The sequence below is a fragment of the Pseudophryne corroboree genome, chromosome 12 (genome assembly GCF_028390025.1).
Source record: "Pseudophryne corroboree isolate aPseCor3 chromosome 12, aPseCor3.hap2, whole genome shotgun sequence".
NCBI classification, from domain to species: Eukaryota; Metazoa; Chordata; class Amphibia; order Anura; family Myobatrachidae; genus Pseudophryne; species Pseudophryne corroboree.
The window spans coordinates 4480989-4501583 of NC_086455.1; the positions used below are offsets into that span (position 1 = coordinate 4480989).

General features: G+C 55.4%; 2 protein-coding genes across 3 annotated transcripts in view; one reads left to right on the plus strand and one right to left on the minus strand.

The window, feature by feature from the left end:
- The window catches only part of LOC134980083 (protein S100-Z-like), a 32366-nt gene that overhangs the window by 5431 nt on the left and 6340 nt on the right, over positions 1 to 20595 (minus strand). The gene's annotated exons all lie outside the window — the stretch shown is intronic.
- Positions 134 to 20471, plus strand: S100A16 (S100 calcium binding protein A16). Of its 2 annotated transcripts, none has more exons than XM_063946726.1 (3): positions 134 to 154; positions 7698 to 7870; positions 19741 to 20471. In XM_063946726.1, exons 2-3 carry the CDS (start codon positions 7721 to 7723, stop codon positions 19894 to 19896), a joined length of 306 nt encoding a protein of 101 aa, XP_063802796.1. In that variant the 5' UTR covers positions 134 to 154; positions 7698 to 7720; the 3' UTR covers positions 19897 to 20471. The 2 variants fall into 2 exon arrangements, with proteins under 2 accessions (XP_063802796.1, XP_063802795.1); XM_063946725.1 differs by lacking the exon at positions 134 to 154 and adding an exon at positions 1765 to 1872.

Here is a 20595-nt window from a genome sequence, read left to right on the forward strand (position 1 = left end):
TTAGCACACACGCAGCAGTAGCTCTATACATAGGCTGGGACACTGATTATACAGGTTCTATGGCTGATTAAACCCAGGTGATATGCAGGCTTAAAGTCACCCAGCCCCAGAACCTGTGTAATGTATGAGCGCCCCAGAATATAGGCATAGAATGGTAAGTCTGCAGTATATATATATATATATATATGTATATATATATATACATACATACAATAATAATGGCCGAGTCCTCTCAACAGGGATAAAAATGGTCTTTTTACATAATGACAGTGATAAGGAGACAATCCTATATGTGCCATGCACTGACCCTGGTGCACAGAAGTTCAGATCAGTAGCCATGGAACCTATTGAGGGGTCTCTACACCGAGCCATGGAAAGAGATAAAGGACCAGCCAACCAGCTCCTAACTGTCATTTTACAAACCCAGCCTGGAACATGGCCGTTAGGAGCTGATTAGTTGGTACTTTATCTGTCTCCAAGGCTTAGTAAATAGACCCCATAATGCTGCTACTTGTTACCATGGAAACACATACATACAGACGGGAGCGGCAGCAAAAATTCGGGCATGACAAGTATTTTGGGGTGTTCCTCCTGTGGCAGTGTCTCTAGTGTATTGCTTCCTGCCGCCATGCTGGTAATATCGCAGCCGTGCGGCAGGAGTGACTTTCCTGTAAAAGGGATTCGTCAAGTCTCCGAGCGTAATTGTCGCTAGGGGAGATGCATGTGTGACTTTTTGCTGCGCTCCTGCTTCTTACACAGCCACTTGTCGCCGTTTATGGATAAAATATCGCCAGGTCGGTATTACAGCGACTGTGGGCGCTGCTGTTCCACACTCAGCCGCACGGATGTACGCCAGGGAAGGGCTGGTAGTGGCATTTGCATAATGATGGAGACGCGACTGCGGTAAAATACGCAGCCACATTTGTGCAGTACCCAGAAGCAAAACCAATGATTCTCTGACACTCAGAGGAGCGCTGGGGCATACAAAGGGTTAAAGCGCCTGACACTCGCAGCACATTATAGATACATAGTGCATGCCGGCATCTGTGACAGTGACACAATGTAATTGTGGTAATGCTGACTACATGATGTACCCAACTGCGCACATTTATATCTGAGCTCAACAAGGTATAATACAATGGGTAGGTAGAAGAGGGGAGATCAGGCTGGAGAAGCTGCAGCAGGCAGGGCAGGGGGAAGAGGGGAGATCAGGCTGGAGAAGCTGCAGCAGGCAGGGGGAAGAGGGGAGATCAGGCTGGAGAAGCTGCAGCAGGCAGGGGGAAGAGGGGAGATCAGGCTGGAGAAGAAGCAGCAGGCAGGGTAGGTAGAAGAGGGGAGATCAGGCTGGAGAAGAAGCAGCAGCAGGCAGGGTAGGGAGCAGGGGGAGATCAGGCTGGAGAAGAAGCAGCAGGCAGGGCAGGGGGAAGAGGGGAGATCAGGCTGGAGAAGAAGCAGCAGCAGGCAGGGTAGGGAGCAGGGGGAGATCAGGCTGGAGAAGCTGCAGGGGGCAGAGGGGAGATCAGGCTGGGTAGGTAGAAGAGGGGAGATGAGGCTGGAGAAGCTGCAGCAGGGCAGGGGGAAGAGGGGAGATCAGGCTGGAGAAGCTGCAGCAGGCAGGGGGAAGAGGGGAGATCAGGCTGGAGAAGAAGCAGCAGCAGGCAGGGTAGGGAGCAGGGGGGAGATCAGGCTGGAGAAGCTGCAGCAGGCAGGGCAGGGGGAAGGCAGCAGCTGCAGCCACATAATAGGTGCAGCCCATGGGGGAGTAGCTGGAGGCTGGAGAGGAAGGAGGCCACCAACCAGGATACTGGGAGAGGGAGGAAGAGATCAGGTCTCAGGGAAGGAGGAAGCTAGGAGTACGGCTGCAGCCCTCCGGTAACAGGAACATGCATGCATTATACTATATATACATATACTGTATACACACACATATACATATATACCCAGTGTACACAGAGAGGGGGCTCTGCTGTGAGCAGGGGGAGGGGGAGAGATCAGGTCTCAGGGATGGAGGAAGCCAGGAGCACAGCTGCAGCCCTCTGGTAACAGGAACATGCATTACACTATATATACACACACATATATACATACATACAGTGTATACAGAGGGGGGGCTCTGCTGTGTGCAGGGGGAGGGGGAGAGATCAGGTCTCAGGGATGGAGGAAGCCAGGAGCACGGCTGCAGCCCTCTGGTAACAGGAACATGCATTACACTATATATACACACACACACATATATACATACAGTGTATACAGAGGGGGGACTGTGCTGTGTGCAGGGGGAGGGGGAGAGATCAGGTCTCAGGGATGGAGGAAGCCAGGAGCACGGCTGCAGCCCTCTGGTAACAGGAACATGCATTACACTATATATACACACATATATACATACAGTGTATACAGAGGGGGGGCTCTGCTGTGTGCAGGGGGAAGGGGCAGGAAGGAGGCACAGAGTGGGGGGATGTGAGCACTGGTATAGGGGTGGGGTGGGTGATGTATATGGGAGGGGGGCAGACAAGGTCACAGGTAGGACAACCCAACATCACCTGTGCTGAAACTCCTTTATTGTCAATCTAGCCCAGCACAGGTGAGGGCAATGATACAGCAGGAGGGAAGCCCAGGAGCGGAGCAGAGGGTCATGTGATGGGGAAGGGGGACATGATATTATATTATTACATTATACCTCACACTCGCATTGTGAATGTGATGTATCCTGTCACCTATAGCATGTCAGCGTTTATTAATACCATATGCAGGAAGATTCCATCTCTCAGCAAGACACGTCCTCTGCTATAGATGGTGTTCCGGGTTTATGACCTGGAAATCATACTGCGCCTGCGTCATGTGATGCACACGGTGCTGGGGGTGCTGAGAGGGATCCCATTAGATCCCTCACAGGGGAAACATGGAATTAGACTTCTATAGGGTAACGCCATCTAAAGATGGCACTGCACCCAAGCACCAGAATGTGGGCTAGATGCGTCATCGCCTGGAGAGTGATAAAACGAAGAGAGATAAACTATCAGCCAATCAGCTCCCAACTGTCATTTTTCAAACACAACTTTTAACATGGCAGTTAGGAGCTGATTGGCTGGTAGTTTATCTCTCTCCAGGCGATGATGGATCTAGTCCTCATCTATCACACTGCGGAGCAGGGCGCATATGAGAGAAGCCAGCATCTTATAATGGCGTTTTCAGAGGTCAGCGTTGACGCATCCCGCCATCCTGTCCTGTCCAGAGAATCACTTCATAATATGGGATCCACTCATCAAAGATTACTGGCGGGCACTAATAAATATCGGGATCCCTGGCGGGCATGTACAGGGGACGCAGCCAATGTCAGTGATATCTACTACAATCTGACATTTTTTATTACACCGGCATCGCTTGTCTGCGGCAGCTGCCGCCATCTTTACGTGACACCAGCAGTTGTAGCCTATGGGATACAGATCGCTATAGTTACCTGGGGCAGGATCTGCAGCTTTCCTCCTGGCAATGGCCGCTCACACACGACCGGTCTGATAACTGTGTACGGGCAGTAGCGGGCCCCTAAGCAGCAAGTAATGCGATCACTTATACGCATCGCTGAGACGGGCCCCTATAGGAGCCTGTACCTCTGGGTGTATTATTACACAGACAGCCATTATTCCCCTTTTCTGTGATAAGAAATTACAGTTATTGAGTCTATGAGCCAATAATTAATATACAGGCCTGTACACATCTCTTATATAAGGGGGCCGGTGAGCAGAGCCGGCCTTAGGCATAGGAAAACTAGGCAAATGCCTAGGGCATTTGGTGTGCCTAGGGGCACAAGCAGCTTCTGCGGATTAAAATGATATGCGGCATGCCTATATTCTGTGTGTGACTGCGGCTGTATCTGCATACGAAATGCTACGTTGCAGTGTATTCCTGGAAATCACTGTAATGTAGCATTTTGTATGCAGATACAGCCACAGTCGCACACAGAATATAGGCATGCTGCATATCATTTTAATCAGCAGAAGATGCTTGTGCGTCCTAGCCACATAGTAATGCAAATAAAATGCATTTTCATAAACAAAAGGCGGCCGACGTTAGCAGAGCTGCCAGCTGACTTATGCCAGACATCTCCTGCAGAACTAGCGGCGATGCTAGGGGGCACCAGCCAAAATCTTGCCTAGGGCATCATATTGGTTAGGGCCGGCTCTGCCGGTGAGCAAGGACGTACACATCTCTTATATGAGGGGGGCAGGTGAGGAAGGACGTACACATCTCTTATATGAGGGGGCCGGTGAGGAAGGACGTACACATCTCTTATATGAGGGGGCCGGTGAGGAAGAACGTACACATCTCTTATATGAGGGGGCCGGTGAGGAAGGACGTACACATCTCTTATATGAGGGGGCCGGTGAGGAAGGACGTACACATCTCTTATATGAGGGGGCCAGTGAGGAAGGACGTACACATCTCTTATATGAGGGGGCTGGTGAGGAAGGACGTACACATCTCTTATATGAGGGGGCCGGTGAGGAAGGACGTACACATCTCTTATATGAGGGGTCCGGTGAGGAAGGACGTACACATCTCTTATATGAGGGGGCCAGTGAGGAAGGACGTACACATCTCTTATATGAGGGGGCTGGTGAGGAAGGACGTACACATCTCTTATATGAGGGGGCCGGTGAGGAAGGACGTACACATCTCTTATATGAGGGGTCCGGTGAGGAAGGACGTACACATCTCTTATATGAGGGGGCCGGTGAGGAAGGACGTACACGTCTCTTATATGAGGGGGCCGGTGAGGAAGGACGTACACGTCTCTTATATGAGGGGGCCGGTGAGGAAGGACGTACACGTCTCTTATATGAGGGGGCCGGTGAGGAAGGACGTACACGTCTCTTATATAAGGGGGCCGGTGAGGAAGGACGTACACATCTCTTATATGAGGGGGCCGGTGAGGAAGGACGTACACGTCTCTTATATGAGGGGGCCGGTGAGGAAGGACGTACACATCTCTTATATGAGGGGGCCGGTGAGGAAGGACGTACACGTCTCTTATATGAGGGGGCCGGTGAGGAAGGACGTACACATCTCTTATATGAGGGGGCCGGTGAGGAAGGACGTACACATCTCTTATATGAGGGGGCCGGTGAGGAAGAACGTACACATCTCTTATATGAGGGGGCTCTTATATTAGGGGGCCGGTGAGGAAGGACGTACACGTCTCTTATATGAGGGGGCCGGTGAGGAAGGACGTACACGTCTCTTATATGAGGGGGCCGGTGAGGAAGGACGTACACGTCTCTTATATGAGGGGGCCGGTGAGGAAGAACGTACACATTTCTTATATGAGGGGGCCGGTGAGGAAGGACGTACACATCTCTTATATGAGGGGGCCGGTGAGGAAGGACGTACACATCTCTTATATGAGGGGGCCGGTGAGGAAGGACGTACACATCTCTTATATGAGGCAGCTGGTGAGGAAGGAGAGGGGGGATCTTCTGCTGACCATCAGTAGAAAATATCTATAATTACTTATTAATGGTTATTTATATTCCGCAGGGTATTATAGAGAGTATATCGGCCATCTCCCTATGCACTAAGGTATCCGGTCATTAGGTCGACATGACAAAACGTCAACATGAGTTTTGGAATATTTTTCAAACTTTTTCATACTTTACGACCCATGTGGGCTACGACTGGGATCGGTAACCTGTGCCGAGCGCAGGGAAGCGAGCCATGCAAGGGGACGCGGTCATAGGCGTGCACAGCACATTTTATTAGGGGGTGCACCGTCGGAGAGGTGTGTCTAGCACCATCTATTGACGGTCAACGCAATATAAAATATCCACCCTTGTGCCAAGCCTAATAAAGCAGATACATTGTCAGATGTTGTGGTGTGCACCAAACAAACACCCCTGATGGCACTCACTGCAATTACAAAGCTCCTCCTCAGCCTGGTCTGGCTCCCCCTCTCTTTCCCCTGCAAGCTGCAGCAGCTTACTTACAAGTCAGCCACTCACTGACACTGACAGTCGCAGACTAGTACTGCTGCTGCTGGAAAAACGAGTGACGTGTCAATGCTGCTGCCGGCCGCCTGCCAGTATTGAATTTGTATTCCTTAGAGGAACGCTGGCTGCTTGCTGATCCTCATCAGTGGCTGGCGTTGGCATAGCATAGAAGGAGAGAGGTGGGCATGTGGCGGGTGTGATAGGTGGGTGGTGGCATCCTTGATTAACCCAGGCGTCTGGTCAGTAATGCAGTCCTGACAGGGTGCAGCATAGAGGGGACAGTAATCAGCCTGCTCGGCGATCGCTGCATCAGGCATGGGGTATCGAGGTGCCAGACATTAGGGGGTGTTTGTGCGCACCAGGCACCCCCCCCTGCGCACACCTATGGACGCGGTGCACTAATTGGGGTTCCCGGTCACTGTGCGGAGAAAACGACACAAAACACAACAAAAAAAACTCATGTTGACCTTTTGTATTGTAGACCTTGCTTGTGTCGACCTATTTTGGGTGTCGACTTAGTCACTGTCGACCAATAGTGGTCGACCAAACCACTGTTGACCTACAGTAAGTGTGGTCGACTCTATGAACCACACCCTACACTAAGCAACAGGCACCTATAGGTCTCTATGTACATTGATAACATAGTGATCCGCACTGTATACATGTGATATTAGTGAATGCGTATAGCGCCCTCCTGCCATAGGTACGGGTCCTCAGCGGAGTGCAGCACTTATAGTAACGCTATTGGGTGAGCACGCACTCACTTGGAACAAGCACCCACACCCTGGTGAGCAGAGACATCGCTCTCTCTCACACCGTGCCGCTCTCTCTCACACCGTGCCACTCTCTCTAACCCCCTGCTGCTCTCTCTTACACCGTGCCACTCTCTCTAACCCCCTGCTGCTCTCTCTTACACCGTGCCGCTCTCACACCCTGCTGCTCTCTCTCACCCTCTACCGCTCTCTCACCCTGCCGCTCTCTCTCACACTGCGCCTCTCTCTCACACCCTGCCGCTTTCTCTCACACCCTGCCGCTTTCTCTCACACAGTGCCGCTCTCTCTCACACCGTGCCACTCTCTCTCACACCGTGCCACTCTCTCACACCGTGCCACTCTCTCTCACAACGTGCCACTCTCTCTCACAACGTGCCACTCTCTCTCACAACGTGCCACTCTCTCTAACCCCTGCTGCTCTCTCTTACACCGTGCCGCTCTCACACCCTGACACTCTCTCTAACCCTCTACCTCTCTCTCACCCTGCCGCTCTCTCTCACACCGCGCCTCTCTCTCACACCCTGCCGCTTTCTCTCACACCCTGTCGCCCTCACACCCTGACTCTCTCACACCCTGCTGCTCTCTCTCACACCCTGCCACTCTCTCTCACACCGTGCCACTTTCTCTAACCCCCTGCTGCTCTCTCTTACACCGTGCCGCTCTCACACCCTGCTGCTCTCTCTCACCCTCTACCGCTCTCTCACCCTGCCGCTCTCTCTCACACCCTGCCGCTTTCTCACACCCTGCAACTCTCTCTCGTACCCTGTCACACTTTCACACTCTGACACTCTCACACCCTGCCGCACCCTCTCACACCCTGCCGCTCTCTCTCACACCCTGCCGCACCCTCTCACACCCTGCCGCTCTCTCTCACACCCTGCCGCACTCTTACACCCTCTGCCGCACTCTTTCACACATTGCCACTCTCTCTTTCTTGCAGGGTGCTCTCTTCTGTGCACACAGATGGCGTCGGGCTGCAGTGAGCTGGAATCGGCCATAGAAGTTCTAGTGCGTAATTTCTATGTCTACGCTGAAAAGAAAGGAAAACAAGACAAAATGAACAAAAAGGAGTTCCGCAAGATGGTGACTCAGGAACTGCAGCACGTGCTGACGGTGAGTGCGGGGGTGTCTTGTACTGCGTCACCTATAGCCCCCTCAGCGAGGGAAGAGAATGGGTTCCAAACCAGGCTCTGGTACGTGTAGTGTCTTCATCAGTGTGCCTCTCAGCCATCCCCCCCGTGCTCTGATCTCATCAGTGTGCCTCTCAGCCATCCCCCCCCCGTGCTCTGATCTCATCAGTGTGCCTCTCAGCCATCCCCCCCCGTGCTCTGATCTCATCAGTGTGCCTCTCAGCCATCCCCCCCCGTGCTCTGATCTCATCAGTGTGCCTCTCAGCCATCCCCCCCGTGCTCTGATCTCATCAGTGTGCCTCTCAGCCATCCCCCCTGTGCTCTGATCTCATCAGTGTGCCTCTCAGCCATCCCCCCCTGTGCTCTGATCTCATCAGTGTGCCTCTCAGCCATCCCCCCGTGCTCTGATCTCATCAGTGTGCCTCTCAGCCATCCCCCTGTGCTCTGATCTCATCAGTGTGCCTCTCAGCCATCCCCCTGTGCTCTGATCTCATCAGTGTGCCTCTCAGCCATCCCCCCCTGTGCTCTGATCTCATCAGTGTGCCTCTCAGCCATCCCCCCCGTGCTCTGATCTCATCAGTGTGCCTCTCAGCCATCCCCCCTGTGCTCTGATCTCATCATTGTGCCTCTCAGCCATCCCCTCTGTGCTATGATCTCATCAGTGTGCCTCTCATCCATCCCCTCTGTGCTCTGATCTCATCAGTGTGCCTCTCAGTCATCTCCCCTGTGCTCTGATCTCATCAGTGTGCCTCTCAGCCATCCCCCCCTGTGCTCTGATCTCATCAGTGTGCCTCTCAGCCATCCCCCCCTGTGCTCTGATCTCATCAGTGTGCCTCTCAGCCATCCCCCCCCGTGCTCTGATCTCATCAGTGTGCCTCTCAGCCATCCCCCCTGTGCTCTGATCTCATCATTGTGCCTCTCAGCCATCCCCTCTGTGCTCTGATCTCATCAGTGTGCCTCTCATCCATCCCCTCTGTGCTCTGATCTCATCAGTGTGCCTCTCATCCATCCCCTCTGTGCTCTGATCTCATCAGTGTGCCTCTCAGTCATCTCCCCTGTGCTCTGATCTCATCAGTGTGCCTCTCATCCATCCCCTCTGTGCTCTGATCTCATCAGTGTGCCCCTCAGCCATCCCCCCTGTGCTCTGATCTCATCAGTGTGCCTCCCAGCCATCCCCGCTGTGCTCTGATCTCATCAGTGTGCCTCTCAGCCATCCCCCCTGTGCTCTGATCTCATCAGTGTGCCCCTCAGCCATCCCCCCTGTGCTCTAATCTCATCAGTGTGCCTCCCAGCCATCCCCCCTGTGCTCTGATCTCATCAGTGTGCCTCTCAGCCATCCCCCCTGTGCTCTGATCTCATCAGTGTGCCTCTCAGCCATCCCCCCTGTGTACTGATCTCATCAGTGTGCCTCTCAGCCATCCCCCTGTGCTCTGATCTCATCAGTGTGCCTCTCAGCCATCCCCCTGTGCTCTGATCTCATCAGTGTGCCTCTCAGCCATCCCCCCTGTGCTCTGATCTCATCAGTGTGCCTCTCAGCCATCCCCCCCGTGCTCTGATCTCATCAGTGTGCCTCTCAGCCATCCCCCCCGTGCTCTGATCTCATCAGTGTGCCTCTCAGCCATCCCCCCCCCGTGCTCTGATCTCATCAGTGTGCCTCTCAGCCATCCCCCCTGTGCTCTGATCTCATCAGTGTGCCTCTCAGCCATCCCCCTCCCCGTGCTCTGATCTCATCAGTGTATCTCTCAGCCATCCCCCCGTGCTCTGATCTCATCAGTGTGCCTCTCAGCCATCCCCCCTGTGTACTGATCTCATCAGTGTGCCTCTCAGCCATCCCCCTGTGCTCTGATCTCATCAGTGTGCCTCTCAGCCATCCCCCTGTGCTCTGATCTCATCAGTGTGCCTCTCAGCCATCCCCCCTGTGCTCTGATCTCATCAGTGTGCCTCTCAGCCATCCCCCCCGTGCTCTGATCTCATCAGTGTGCCTCTCAGCCATCCCCCCCCGTGCTCTGATCTCATCAGTGTGCCTCTCAGCCATCCCCCCCTCTGTGCTCTGATCTCATCAGTGTGCCTCTCAGCCATCCCCCCCTGTGCTCTGATCTATTCAGTGTATCTCTCAGCCATCCCCCCGTGCTCTGATCTCATCAGTGTGCCTCTCAGCCATCCCCCTGTGCTCGGATCTCATCAGTGTGCCTCTCAGCCATCCCCCTGTGCTCTGATCTCATCAGTGTGCCTCAGCCACCACCCCCCCTGTGCTCTGATCTCATCAGTGTGCCTCTCAGCCATCCCTCCCTGTGCTCTGATCTCATCAGTGTGCCTCTCAGCCATCCCCCCTGTGCTCTGATCTCATCAGTGTGCCTCTCAGCCATCCCCCCCGTGCTCTGATCTCATCAGTGTGCCTCTCAGCCATCCCCCCCCGTGCTCTGATCTCATCAGTGTGCCTCTCAGCCATCCCCCCCCTGTGCTCTGATCTCATCAGTGTGCCTCTCAGCCATCCCCCCTGTGCTCTGATCTCTTCAGTGTATCTCTCAGCCATCCCCCCGTGCTCTGATCTCATCAGTGTATCTCTCAGCCATCCCCCCGTGCTCTGATCTCATCAGTGTGCCTCTCAGCCATCCCCCCGTGCTCTGATCTCATCAGTGTGCCTCTCAGCCATCCCCCCCTGTGCTCTGATCTCATCAGTGTGCCTCTCAGCCATCCCCCTGTTCTCTGATCTCATCAGCGTGCCTCTCAGCCATCCCACCTGTGCTCTGATCTCATCAGTGTGCCTCTCAGCCATCCCCCCCCTGTGCTCTGATCTCATCAGTGTGCCTCTCAGCCATCCCCCCTGTGCTCTGATCTCTTCAGTGTATCTCTCAGCCATCCCCCCGTGCTCTTATCTCATCAGTGTATCTCTCAGCCATCCCCCCGTGCTCTGATCTCATCAGTGTGCCTCTCAGCCATCCCCCCCGTGCTCTGATCTCATCAGTGTGCCTCTCAGCCATCCCCCCCTGTGCTCTGATCTCATCAGTGTGCCTCTCAGCCATCCCCCTGTTCTCTGATCTCATCAGCGTGCCTCTCAGCCATCCCCCCCTGTGCTCTGATCTCTTCAGTGTGCCTCTCAGCCATCCCCCTGTTCTCTGATCTCATCAGTGTGCCTCTCAGCCATCCCCCCTGTGCTCTGATCTCATCAGTGTGCCTCTCAGCCATCCCCCCTGTGCTCTGATCTCATCAGTGTGCCTCTCAGCCATCCCCCCTGTGCTCTGATCTCATCAGTGTATCTCTCAACCATCCCCCCTGTGCTGTGATCTCATCAGTGTATCTCTCAGCCATCCCCCCTGTGCTCTGATCTCATCAGTGTGCCTCTCAGCATCCCCCCTGTGCTCTGATCTCATCAGTGTGCCTCTCAGCCATCCCCCCTGTGCTCTGATCTCATCAGTGTATCTCTCAGCCATCCCCCCTGTGCTCTGATCTCATCAGTGTGCCTCTCAGCCATCCCCCCTGTGCTCTGATCTCATCAGTGTGCCTCTCAGCCATCCCCCTGTTCTCTGATCTCATCAGTGTGCCTCTCAGCCATCCCCGTGTGCTCTGATCTCATCAGTGTGCCTCTCAGCCATCCCCCCTGTGCTCTGATCTCATCAGTGTGCCTCTCAGCCATCCCCCTGTGCTCTGATCTCATCAATGTGCCTCCCAGCCATCCCCTCCCCGTGCTCTGATCTCATCAGTGTGCCTCTCAGCCATCCCCCCGTGCTCTGATCTCATCAGTGTGCCTCTCAGTCATCCCCCCCTGTGCTCTGATCTCATCAGTGTGCCTCTCAGCCACCACCCCCCCGTGCTCTGATCTCATCAGTGTGCCTCTCAGCCATCCCCCCCTGTGCTCTGATCTCATCAGTGTGCCTCTCAGCCATCCCCCCCTGTGCTCTGATCTCATCAGTGTGCCTCTCAGCCATCCCCCCTGTGCTCTGATCTCATCAGTGTGCCTCTCAGCCATCCCCCCCGTGCTCTGATCTCATCAGTGTGCCTCTCAGCCATCCCCCCTGTGCTCTGATCTCATCATTGTGCCTCTCAGCCATCCCCTCTGTGCTCTGATCTCATCAGTGTGCCTCTCATCCATCCCCTCTGTGCTCTGATCTCATCAGTGTGCCTCTCAGTCATCTCCCCTGTGCTCTGATCTCATCAGTGTGCCTCTCAGCCATCCCCCCCTGTGCTCTGATCTCATCAGTGTGCCTCTCAGCCATCCCCCCTGTGCTCTGATCTCATCAGTGTGCCTCTCAGCCATCCCCCCTGTGCTCTGATCTCATCAGTGTGCCTCTCAGCCATCCCCCTGTGCTCTGATCTCATCAGTGTGCCTCAGCCACCCCCCCCTGTGCTCTGATCCCATCAGTGTGCCTCTCAGCCATCCCCCCTGTGCTCTGATCTCATCAGTGTGCCTCTCAGCCATCCCCCCTGTGCTCTGATCTCATCAGTGTGCCTCTCAGCCATCCCCCCTGTGCTCTGATCTCATCAGTGTGCCTCTCAGCCACCCCCCCCCCGTGCTCTGATCTCATCAGTGTATCTCTCAGCCATCCCCCCGTGCTCTGATCTCATCAGTGTGCCTCTCAGCCATCCCCCTGTGCTCTGATCTCATCAGTGTGCCTCTCAGCCATCCCCCTGTGCTCTGATCTCATCAGTGTGCCTCAGCCACCCCCCCCCCCTGTGCTCTGATCTCATCAGTGTGCCTCTCAGCCATCCCCCCCTGTGCTCTGATCTCATCAGTTTGCCTCTCAGCCATCCCCCCTGTGCTCTGATCTCATCAGTGTGCCTCTCAGCCATCCCCCCCCTGTGCTCTGATCTCATCAGTGTGCCTCTCAGCCATCCCTCCCCCTTGCTCTGATCTCATCAGTGTGCCTCTCAGCCATCCCCCCTGTGCTCTGATCTCTTCAGTGTATCTCTCAGCCATCCCCCCGTGCTCTGATCTCATCAGTGTATCTCTCAGCCATCCCCCCGTGCTCTGATCTCATCAGTGTGCCTCTCAGCCATCCCCCCCGTGCTCTGATCTCATCAGTGTGCCTCTCAGCCATCCCCCCCTGTGCTCTGATCTCATCAGTGTGCCTCTCAGCCATCCCCCTGTTCTCTGATCTCATCAGTGTGCCTCTCAGCCATCCCCCCCTGTGCTCTGATCTCATCAGTGTGCCTCTCAGCCATCCCCCTGTTCTCTGATCTCATCAGTGTGCCTCTCAGCCATCCCCCCTGTGCCCTGATCTCATCAGTGTGCCTCTCAGCCACCCCCCCTGTGCTCTGATCTCATCAGTGTGCCTCTCAGCCATCCCCCCTGTGCTGTGATCTCATCAGTGTGCCTCTCAGCATCCCCCCTGTGCTCTGATCTCATCAGTGTGCCTCTCAGCCATCCCCCCTGTGCTCTGATCTCATCAGTGTATCTCTCAGCCATCCCCCCCTGTGCTCTGATCTCATCAGTGTGCCTCTCAGCCATCCCCCCTGTGCTCTGATCTCATCAGTGTGCCTCTCAGCCATCCCCCTGTTCTCTGATCTCATCAGTGTGCCTCTCAGCCATCCCCGTGTGCTCTGATCTCATCAGTGTGCCTCTCAGCCATCCCCCCTGTGCTCTGATCTCATCAGTGTGCCTCTCAGCCATCCCCCTGTGCTCTGATCTCATCAATGTGCCTCCCAGCCATCCCCTCCCCGTGCTCTGATCTTATCAGTGTGCCTCTCAGCCATCCCCCCGTGCTCTGATCTCATCAGTGTGCCTCTCAGCCATCCCCCCCTGTGCTCTGATCTCATCAGTGTGCCTCTCAGCCATCCCCCCCATGCTCTGATCTCATCAGTGTGCCTCTCAGCCATCCCCCCGTGCTCTGATCTCATCAGTGTGCCTCTCAGCCATCCCCCCCTGTGCTCTGATCTCATCAGTGTGCCTCTCAGCCATCCCCCCCTGTGCTCTGATCTCATCAGTGTGCCTCTCAGCCATCCCCCCTGTGCTCTGATCTCATCAGTGTGCCTCTCAGCCATCCCCCCCGTGCTCTGATCTCATCAGTGTGCCTCTCAGCCATCCCCCCTGTGCTCTGATCTCATCATTGTGCCTCTCAGCCATCCCCTCTGTGCTCTGATCTCATCAGTGTGCCTCTCATCCATCCCCTCTGTGCTCTGATCTCATCAGTGTGCCTCTCAGTCATCTCCCCTGTGCTTTGATCTCATCAGTGTGCCTCTCAGCCATCCCCCCCTGTGCTCTGATCTCATCAGTGTGCCTCCCAGCCATCCCCCCTGTGCTCTGATCTCATCAGTGTGCCTCTCAGCCATCCCCCCCCGTGCTCTGATCTCATCAGTGTGCCTCTCAGCCATCCCCCCGTGCTCTGATCTCATCAGTGTGCCTCTCAGCCATCCCCCCTGTGCTCTGATCTCATCAGTGTGCCTCTCAGCCATCCCCCCCCCGTGCTCTGATCTCATCAGTGTATCTCTCAGCCATCCCCCCGTGCTCTGATCTCATCAGTGTGCCTCTCAGCCATCCCCCCTGTGCTCTGATCTCATCAGTGTGCCTCTCAGCCATCCCCCTCCCCGTGCTCTGATCTCATCATTGTATCTCTCAGCCATCCCCCCGTGCTCTGATCTCATCAGTGTGCCTCTCAGCCATCCCCCCTGTGTACTGATCTCATCAGTGTGCCTCTCAGCCATCCCCCTGTGCTCTGATCTCATCAGTGTGCCTCTCAGCCATCCCCCTGTGCTCTGATCTCATCAGTGTGCCCCTCAGCCATCCCCCTGTGCTCTGATCTCATCAGTGTGCCCCTCAGCCATCCCCCCTGTGCTCTAATCTCATCAGTGTGCCTCCCAGCCATCCCCCCTGTGCTCTGATCTCATCAGTGTGCCTCTCAGCCATCCCCCCTGTGCTCTGATCTCATCAGTGTGCCTCTCAGCCATCCCCCCCCGTGCTCTGATCTCATCAGTGTGCCTCTCAGCCATCCCCCCGTGCTCTGATCTCATCAGTGTGCCTCTCAGCCATCCCCCCTGTGCTCTGATCTCATCAGTGTGCCTCTCAGCCATCCCCCCCCCGTGCTCTGATCTCATCAGTGTGCCTCTTAGCCATCCCCCCATGCTCTGATCTCATCAGTGTGCCTCTCATCCATCCCCTCTGTGCTCTGATCTCATCAGTGTGCCCCTCAGCCATCCCCCCTGTGCTCTGATCTCATCAGTGTGCCTCCCAGCCATCCCCGCTGTGCTCTGATCTCATCAGTGTGCCTCTCAGCCATCCCCCCCCTGTGCTCTGATCTCATCAGTGTGCCTCTCAGCCATCCCCCCTGTGCTCTGATCTCATCAGTGTGCCTCTCAGCCATCCCCCCTGTGCTGTGATCTCATCAGTGTGCCTCTCAGCCATCCCACCTGTGCTCTGATCTCATCAGTGTGCCTCTCAGCCACCCCCCCCTGTGCTCTGATCTCATCAGTGTGCCTCTCAGCCATCCCCCCTGTGCTCTGATCTCTTCAGTGTATCTCTCAGCCATCCCCCCGTGCTCTGATCTCATCAGTGTGCCTCTCAGCCATCCCCCCTGTGCTCTGATCTCATCAGTGTATCTCTCAGCCATCCCCCCGTGCTCTGATCTCATCAGTGTGCCTCTCAGCCATCCCCCCCGTGCTCTGATCTCATCAGTGTGCCTCTCAGCCATCCCCCCCTGTGCTCTGATCTCATCAGTGTGCCTCTCAGCCATCCCCCTGTTCTCTGATCTCATCAGTGTGCCTCTCAGCCATCCCCCCCTGTGCTCTGATCTCTTCAGTGTGCCTCTCAGCCATCCCCCTGTTCTCTGATCTCATCAGTGTGCCTCTCAGCCATCCCCCCTGTGCTCTGATCTCATCAGTGTGCCTCTCAGCCATCCCCCCTGTGCTCTGATCTCATCAGTGTGCCTCTCAGCCATCCCCCCTGTGCTGTGATCTCATCAGTGTGCCTCTCAGCCATCCCACCTGTGCTCTGATCTCATCAGTGTGCCTCTCAGCCATCCCCCCTGTGCTCTGATCTCATCAGTGTATCTCTCAGCCATCCCCCCTGTGCTCTGATCTCATCAGTGTGCCTCTCAGCCACCCACCCCCCCGTGCTCTGATCTCATCAGTGTGCCTCTCAGCCATCCCCCCCCCCCGTGCTCTGATCTCATCAGTGTGCCTCTCAGCCATCCCCCCCCTGTGCTCTGATCTCATCAGTGTGCCTCTCAGCCACCCCCCCTGTGCTCTGATCTCTTCAGTGTATCTCTCAGCCATCCCCCCGTGCTCTGATCTCATCAGTGTGCCTCTCAGCCATCCCCCTGTGCTCTGATCTCATCAGTGTGCCTCTCAGCCATCCCCCTGTGCTCTGATCTCATCAGTGTGCCTCTCAGCCATCCCCCCCTGTGCTCTGATCTCATCAGTGTGCCTCTCAGCCATCCCCCCGTGCTCTGATCTCATCAGTATGCCTATCAGCCATCCCCCCCCGTGCTCTGATCTCATCAGTGTGCCTCTCAGCCATCCCCCCCCGTGCTCTGATATCATCAGTGTGCCTCTCAGCCATCCCCCCCCCTGTGCTCTGATCTCATCAGTGTGCCTCTCAGCCATCCCCCCTGTGCTCTGATCTCTTCAGTGTATCTCTCAGCCATCCCCCCGTGCTCTGATCTCATCAGTGTATCTCTCAGCCATCCCCCCGTGCTCTGATCTCATCAGTGTGCCTCTCAGCCATCCCCCCCCCGTGCTCTGATCTCATCAGTGTGCCTCTCAGCCATCCCCCCCTGTGCTCTGATCTCATCAGTGTGCCTCTCAGCCATCTCCCTGATCTCATCAGTGTGCCTCTCAGCCATCCCCCCCTGTGCTCTGATCTCTTCAGTGTGCCTCTCAGCCATCCCCCTGTTCTCTGATCTCATCAGTGTGCCTCTCAGCCATCCCCCCTGTGCTCTGATCTCATCAGTGTGCCTCTCAGCCATCCCCCCTGTGCTCTGATCTCATCAGTGTGCCTCTCAGCCATCCCCCCTGTGCTGTGATCTCATCAGTGTGCCTCTCAGCCATCCCACCTGTGCTCTGATCTCATCAGTGTGCCTCTCAGCCATCCCCCCTGTGCTCTGATCTCATCAGTGTATCTCTCAGCCATCCCCCCTGTGCTCTGATCTCATCAGTGTGCCTCTCAGCCACCCACCCCCCCGTGCTCTGATCTCATCAGTGTGCCTCTCAGCCATCCCCCCCCCCGTGCTCTGATCTCATCAGTGTGCCTCTCAGCCATCCCCCCCCTGTGCTCTGATCTCATCAGTGTGCCTCTCAGCCACCCCCCCTGTGCTCTGATCTCTTCAGTGTATCTCTCAGCCATCCCCCCGTGCTCTGATCTCATCAGTGTGCCTCTCAGCCATCCCCCTGTGCTCTGATCTCATCAGTGTGCCTCTCAGCCATCCCCCTGTGCTCTGATCTCATCAGTGTGCCTCAGCAACCCCCCCTGTGCTCTGATCTCATCAGTGTGCCTCTCAGCCATCCCCCCCTGTGCTCTGATCTCATCAGTGTGCCTCTCAGCCATCCCCCCGTGCTCTGATCTCATCAGTATGCCTATCAGCCATCCCCCCCCGTGCTCTGATCTCATCAGTGTGCCTCTCAGCCATCCCCCCCCGTGCTCTGATATCATCAGTGTGCCTCTCAGCCATCCCCCCCCCTGTGCTCTGATCTCATCAGTGTGCCTCTCAGCCATCCCCCCTGTGCTCTGATCTCTTCAGTGTATCTCTCAGCCATCCCCCCGTGCTCTGATCTCATCAGTGTATCTCTCAGCCATCCCCCCGTGCTCTGATCTCATCAGTGTGCCTCTCAGCCATCCCCCTCCCGTGCTCTGATCTCATCAGTGTGCCTCTCAGCCATCCCCCCCTGTGCTCTGATCTCATCAGTGTGCCTCTCAGCCATCTCCCTGATCTCATCAGTGTGCCTCTCAGCCATCCCCCCCTGTGCTCTGATCTCTTCAGTGTGCCTCTCAGCCATCCCCCTGTTCTCTGATCTCATCAGTGTGCCTCTCAGCCATCCCCCCTGTGCTCTGATCTCATCAGTGTGCCTCTCAGCCATCCCCCCTGTGTTCTGATCTCATCAGTGTGCCTCTCAGCCATCCCCCCTGTGCTGTGATCTCATCAGTGTGCCTCTCAGCCATCCCACCTGTGCTCTGATCTCATCAGTGTGCCTCTCAGCCATCCCCCCTGTGCTCTGATCTCATCAGTGTATCTCTCAACCATCCCCCCTGTGCTCTGATCTCATCAGTGTGCCTCTCAGCCATCCCCCCCCCGTGCTCTGATCTCATCAGTGTGCCTCTCAGCCATCCCCCCTGTGCTCTGATCTCATCAGTGTATCTCTCAGCCATCCCCCCTGTGCTGTGATCTCATCAGTGTATCTCTCAGCCATCCCCCCTGTGCTGTGATCTCATCAGTGTATCTCTCAGCCATCCCCCCTGTGCTCTGATCTCATCAGTGTGCCTCTCAGCATCCCCCCTGTGCTCTGATCTCATCAGTGTGCCTCTCAGCCATCCCCCCTGTGCTCTGATCTCATCAGTGTATCTCTCAGCCATCCCCCCCTGTGCTCTGATCTCATCAGTGTGCCTCTCAGCCATCCCCCCTGTGCTCTGATCTCATCAGTGTGCCTCTCAGCCATCCCCCTGTTCTCTGATCTCATCAGTGTGCCTCTCAGCCATCTCCCCTGTTCTCTGATCTCATCAGTGTGCCTCTCAGCCATCCCCCCCTGTGCTCTGATCTCATCAGTGTGCCTCTCAGCCATCCCCCCCTGTGCTCTGATCTCATCAGTGTGCCTCTCAGCCATCCCCCCTGTGCTCTGATCTCATCAGTGTGCCTCTCAGCCATCCCCCCTGTGCTCTGATCTCATCAGTGTGCCTCTCACCCATCCCCCCTGTGCTCTGATCTCATCAGTGTGCCTCTCAGCCATCCCCCCTGTGCTCTGATCTCATCAATGTGCCTCCCAGCCATCCCCTCCCCGTGCTCTGATCTCATCAGTGTGCCTCTCAGCCATCCCCCTGTGCTCTGATCTCATCAATGTGCCTCCCAGCCATCCCCTCCCCGTGCTCTGATCTCATCAGTGTGCCTCTCAGCCATCCCCCCCTGTGCTCTGATCTCATCAGTGTGCCTCTCAGCCACCACCCCCCCGTGCTCTGATCTCATCAGTGTGCCTCTCAGCCATCCCCCCGTGCTCTGATCTCATCAGTGTGCCTCTCAGCCATCCCCCCCTGTGCTCTGATCTCATCAGTGTGCCTCTCAGCCATCCCCCCCTGTGCTCTGATCTCATCAGTGTGCCTCTCAGCCATCCCCCCCTGTGCTCTGATCTCATCAGTGTGCCTCTCAGCCATCCCCCCTGTGCTCTGATCTCATCAGTGTATCTCTCAGCCATCCCCCCTGTGCTCTGATCTCATCAGTGTGCCTCTCAGCCATCCCCCCTGTGCTCTGATCTCATCAGTGTATCTCCCAGCCATCCCCCCTGTGCTCTGATCTCATCAGTGAGCCTCTCAGCCATCCCCCCTGTGCTCTGATCTCATCAGTGTGCCTCTCAGCCCTCCCCCCCCCTGTGCTCTGATCTCATCAGTGTGCCTCTCAGCCATCCCCCCGTGCTCTGATCTCATCAGTGTGCCTCTCAGCCATCCCCCCTGTGCTCTGATCTCATCAGTGTATCTCCCAGCCATCCCCCCTGTGCTCTGATCTCATCAGTGTGCCTCTCAGCCATCCCCCCTGTGCTCTGATCTCATCAGTGTGCCTCTCAGCCATCCCCCCTGTGCTCTGATCTCATCAGTGTGCCTCTCAGCCATCCCCCCTGTGCTCTGATCTCATTGGTTTCTGTAATGTAAGCAGCTCAGGAAAAGGGCTGTACTCCCATCGCTGCATCATCCATCATTTTCCTCCTCTCTCTGTCTCCTCTCAGAACACGCAGAACAAAGAAGCCGCCAACAAGCTCATCCAGTCGCTGGACGCGGACGAGGACGGGAAGATCAGCTTTGATGAGTACTGGACTTTGATTGGAGAGATCGCTCGGAAGCTGAGCCAACAGATGGCCATGCAGGCCCAGGAGCGGCACTAGCAGCTAAGAGACTGCCTGTCATTCCCCGTACAGCCAGCAGGGGGCAATATCCTTATAGGAACCACTCATTAATGGGGAACACTGACAAAGATGTTATATCACACAGGGAACATCGTGGACTTTGTATTCCCAGAGTCCCTCACTTCCATATGAGCCACGGAACAAAGCCTAGGAACAAATCCCTGCTCTGTACATCACCACCAGTTATCATAAGTGTTATGTAGAGCCCTCTTCCTTCCCTCCTATCACTGGATGTCAGGAATCCATTGTCCTCTCACTACAGATAGGTCGGCCATTTTGCTCCCTGCAGCAGTGGGTCACCATGGTAACATGGCCACCAGTGAGATCCTGGTTCCATGCCACCGTGACTCTACCTATTGTCACCAATGCCCGGTGATTGGGAAGTGCAGGAATGGGAAATGGTGTATTCTCAGAGTAATTCATTGAAGTTGTTGATCGATGTCCGTCTTGTGAAATAGCGTAGAATTGGTGAGAGCCAGTGGCATTTCTCTTATCCACGTCCGTATTGTGGTGACAATAAAGCTGTGTATATTTTCTTTGAGTTATTCTAATAATATGTAGATGTGGTTCCTTCTATCTTTTTTTTATTGATCGCTCTATATATCTATAGACAGGCATGTGAGCCGGCCCATCACAGCTCAGCATTGTCATGATCCGGGTAATTTCTCATCAGTATTT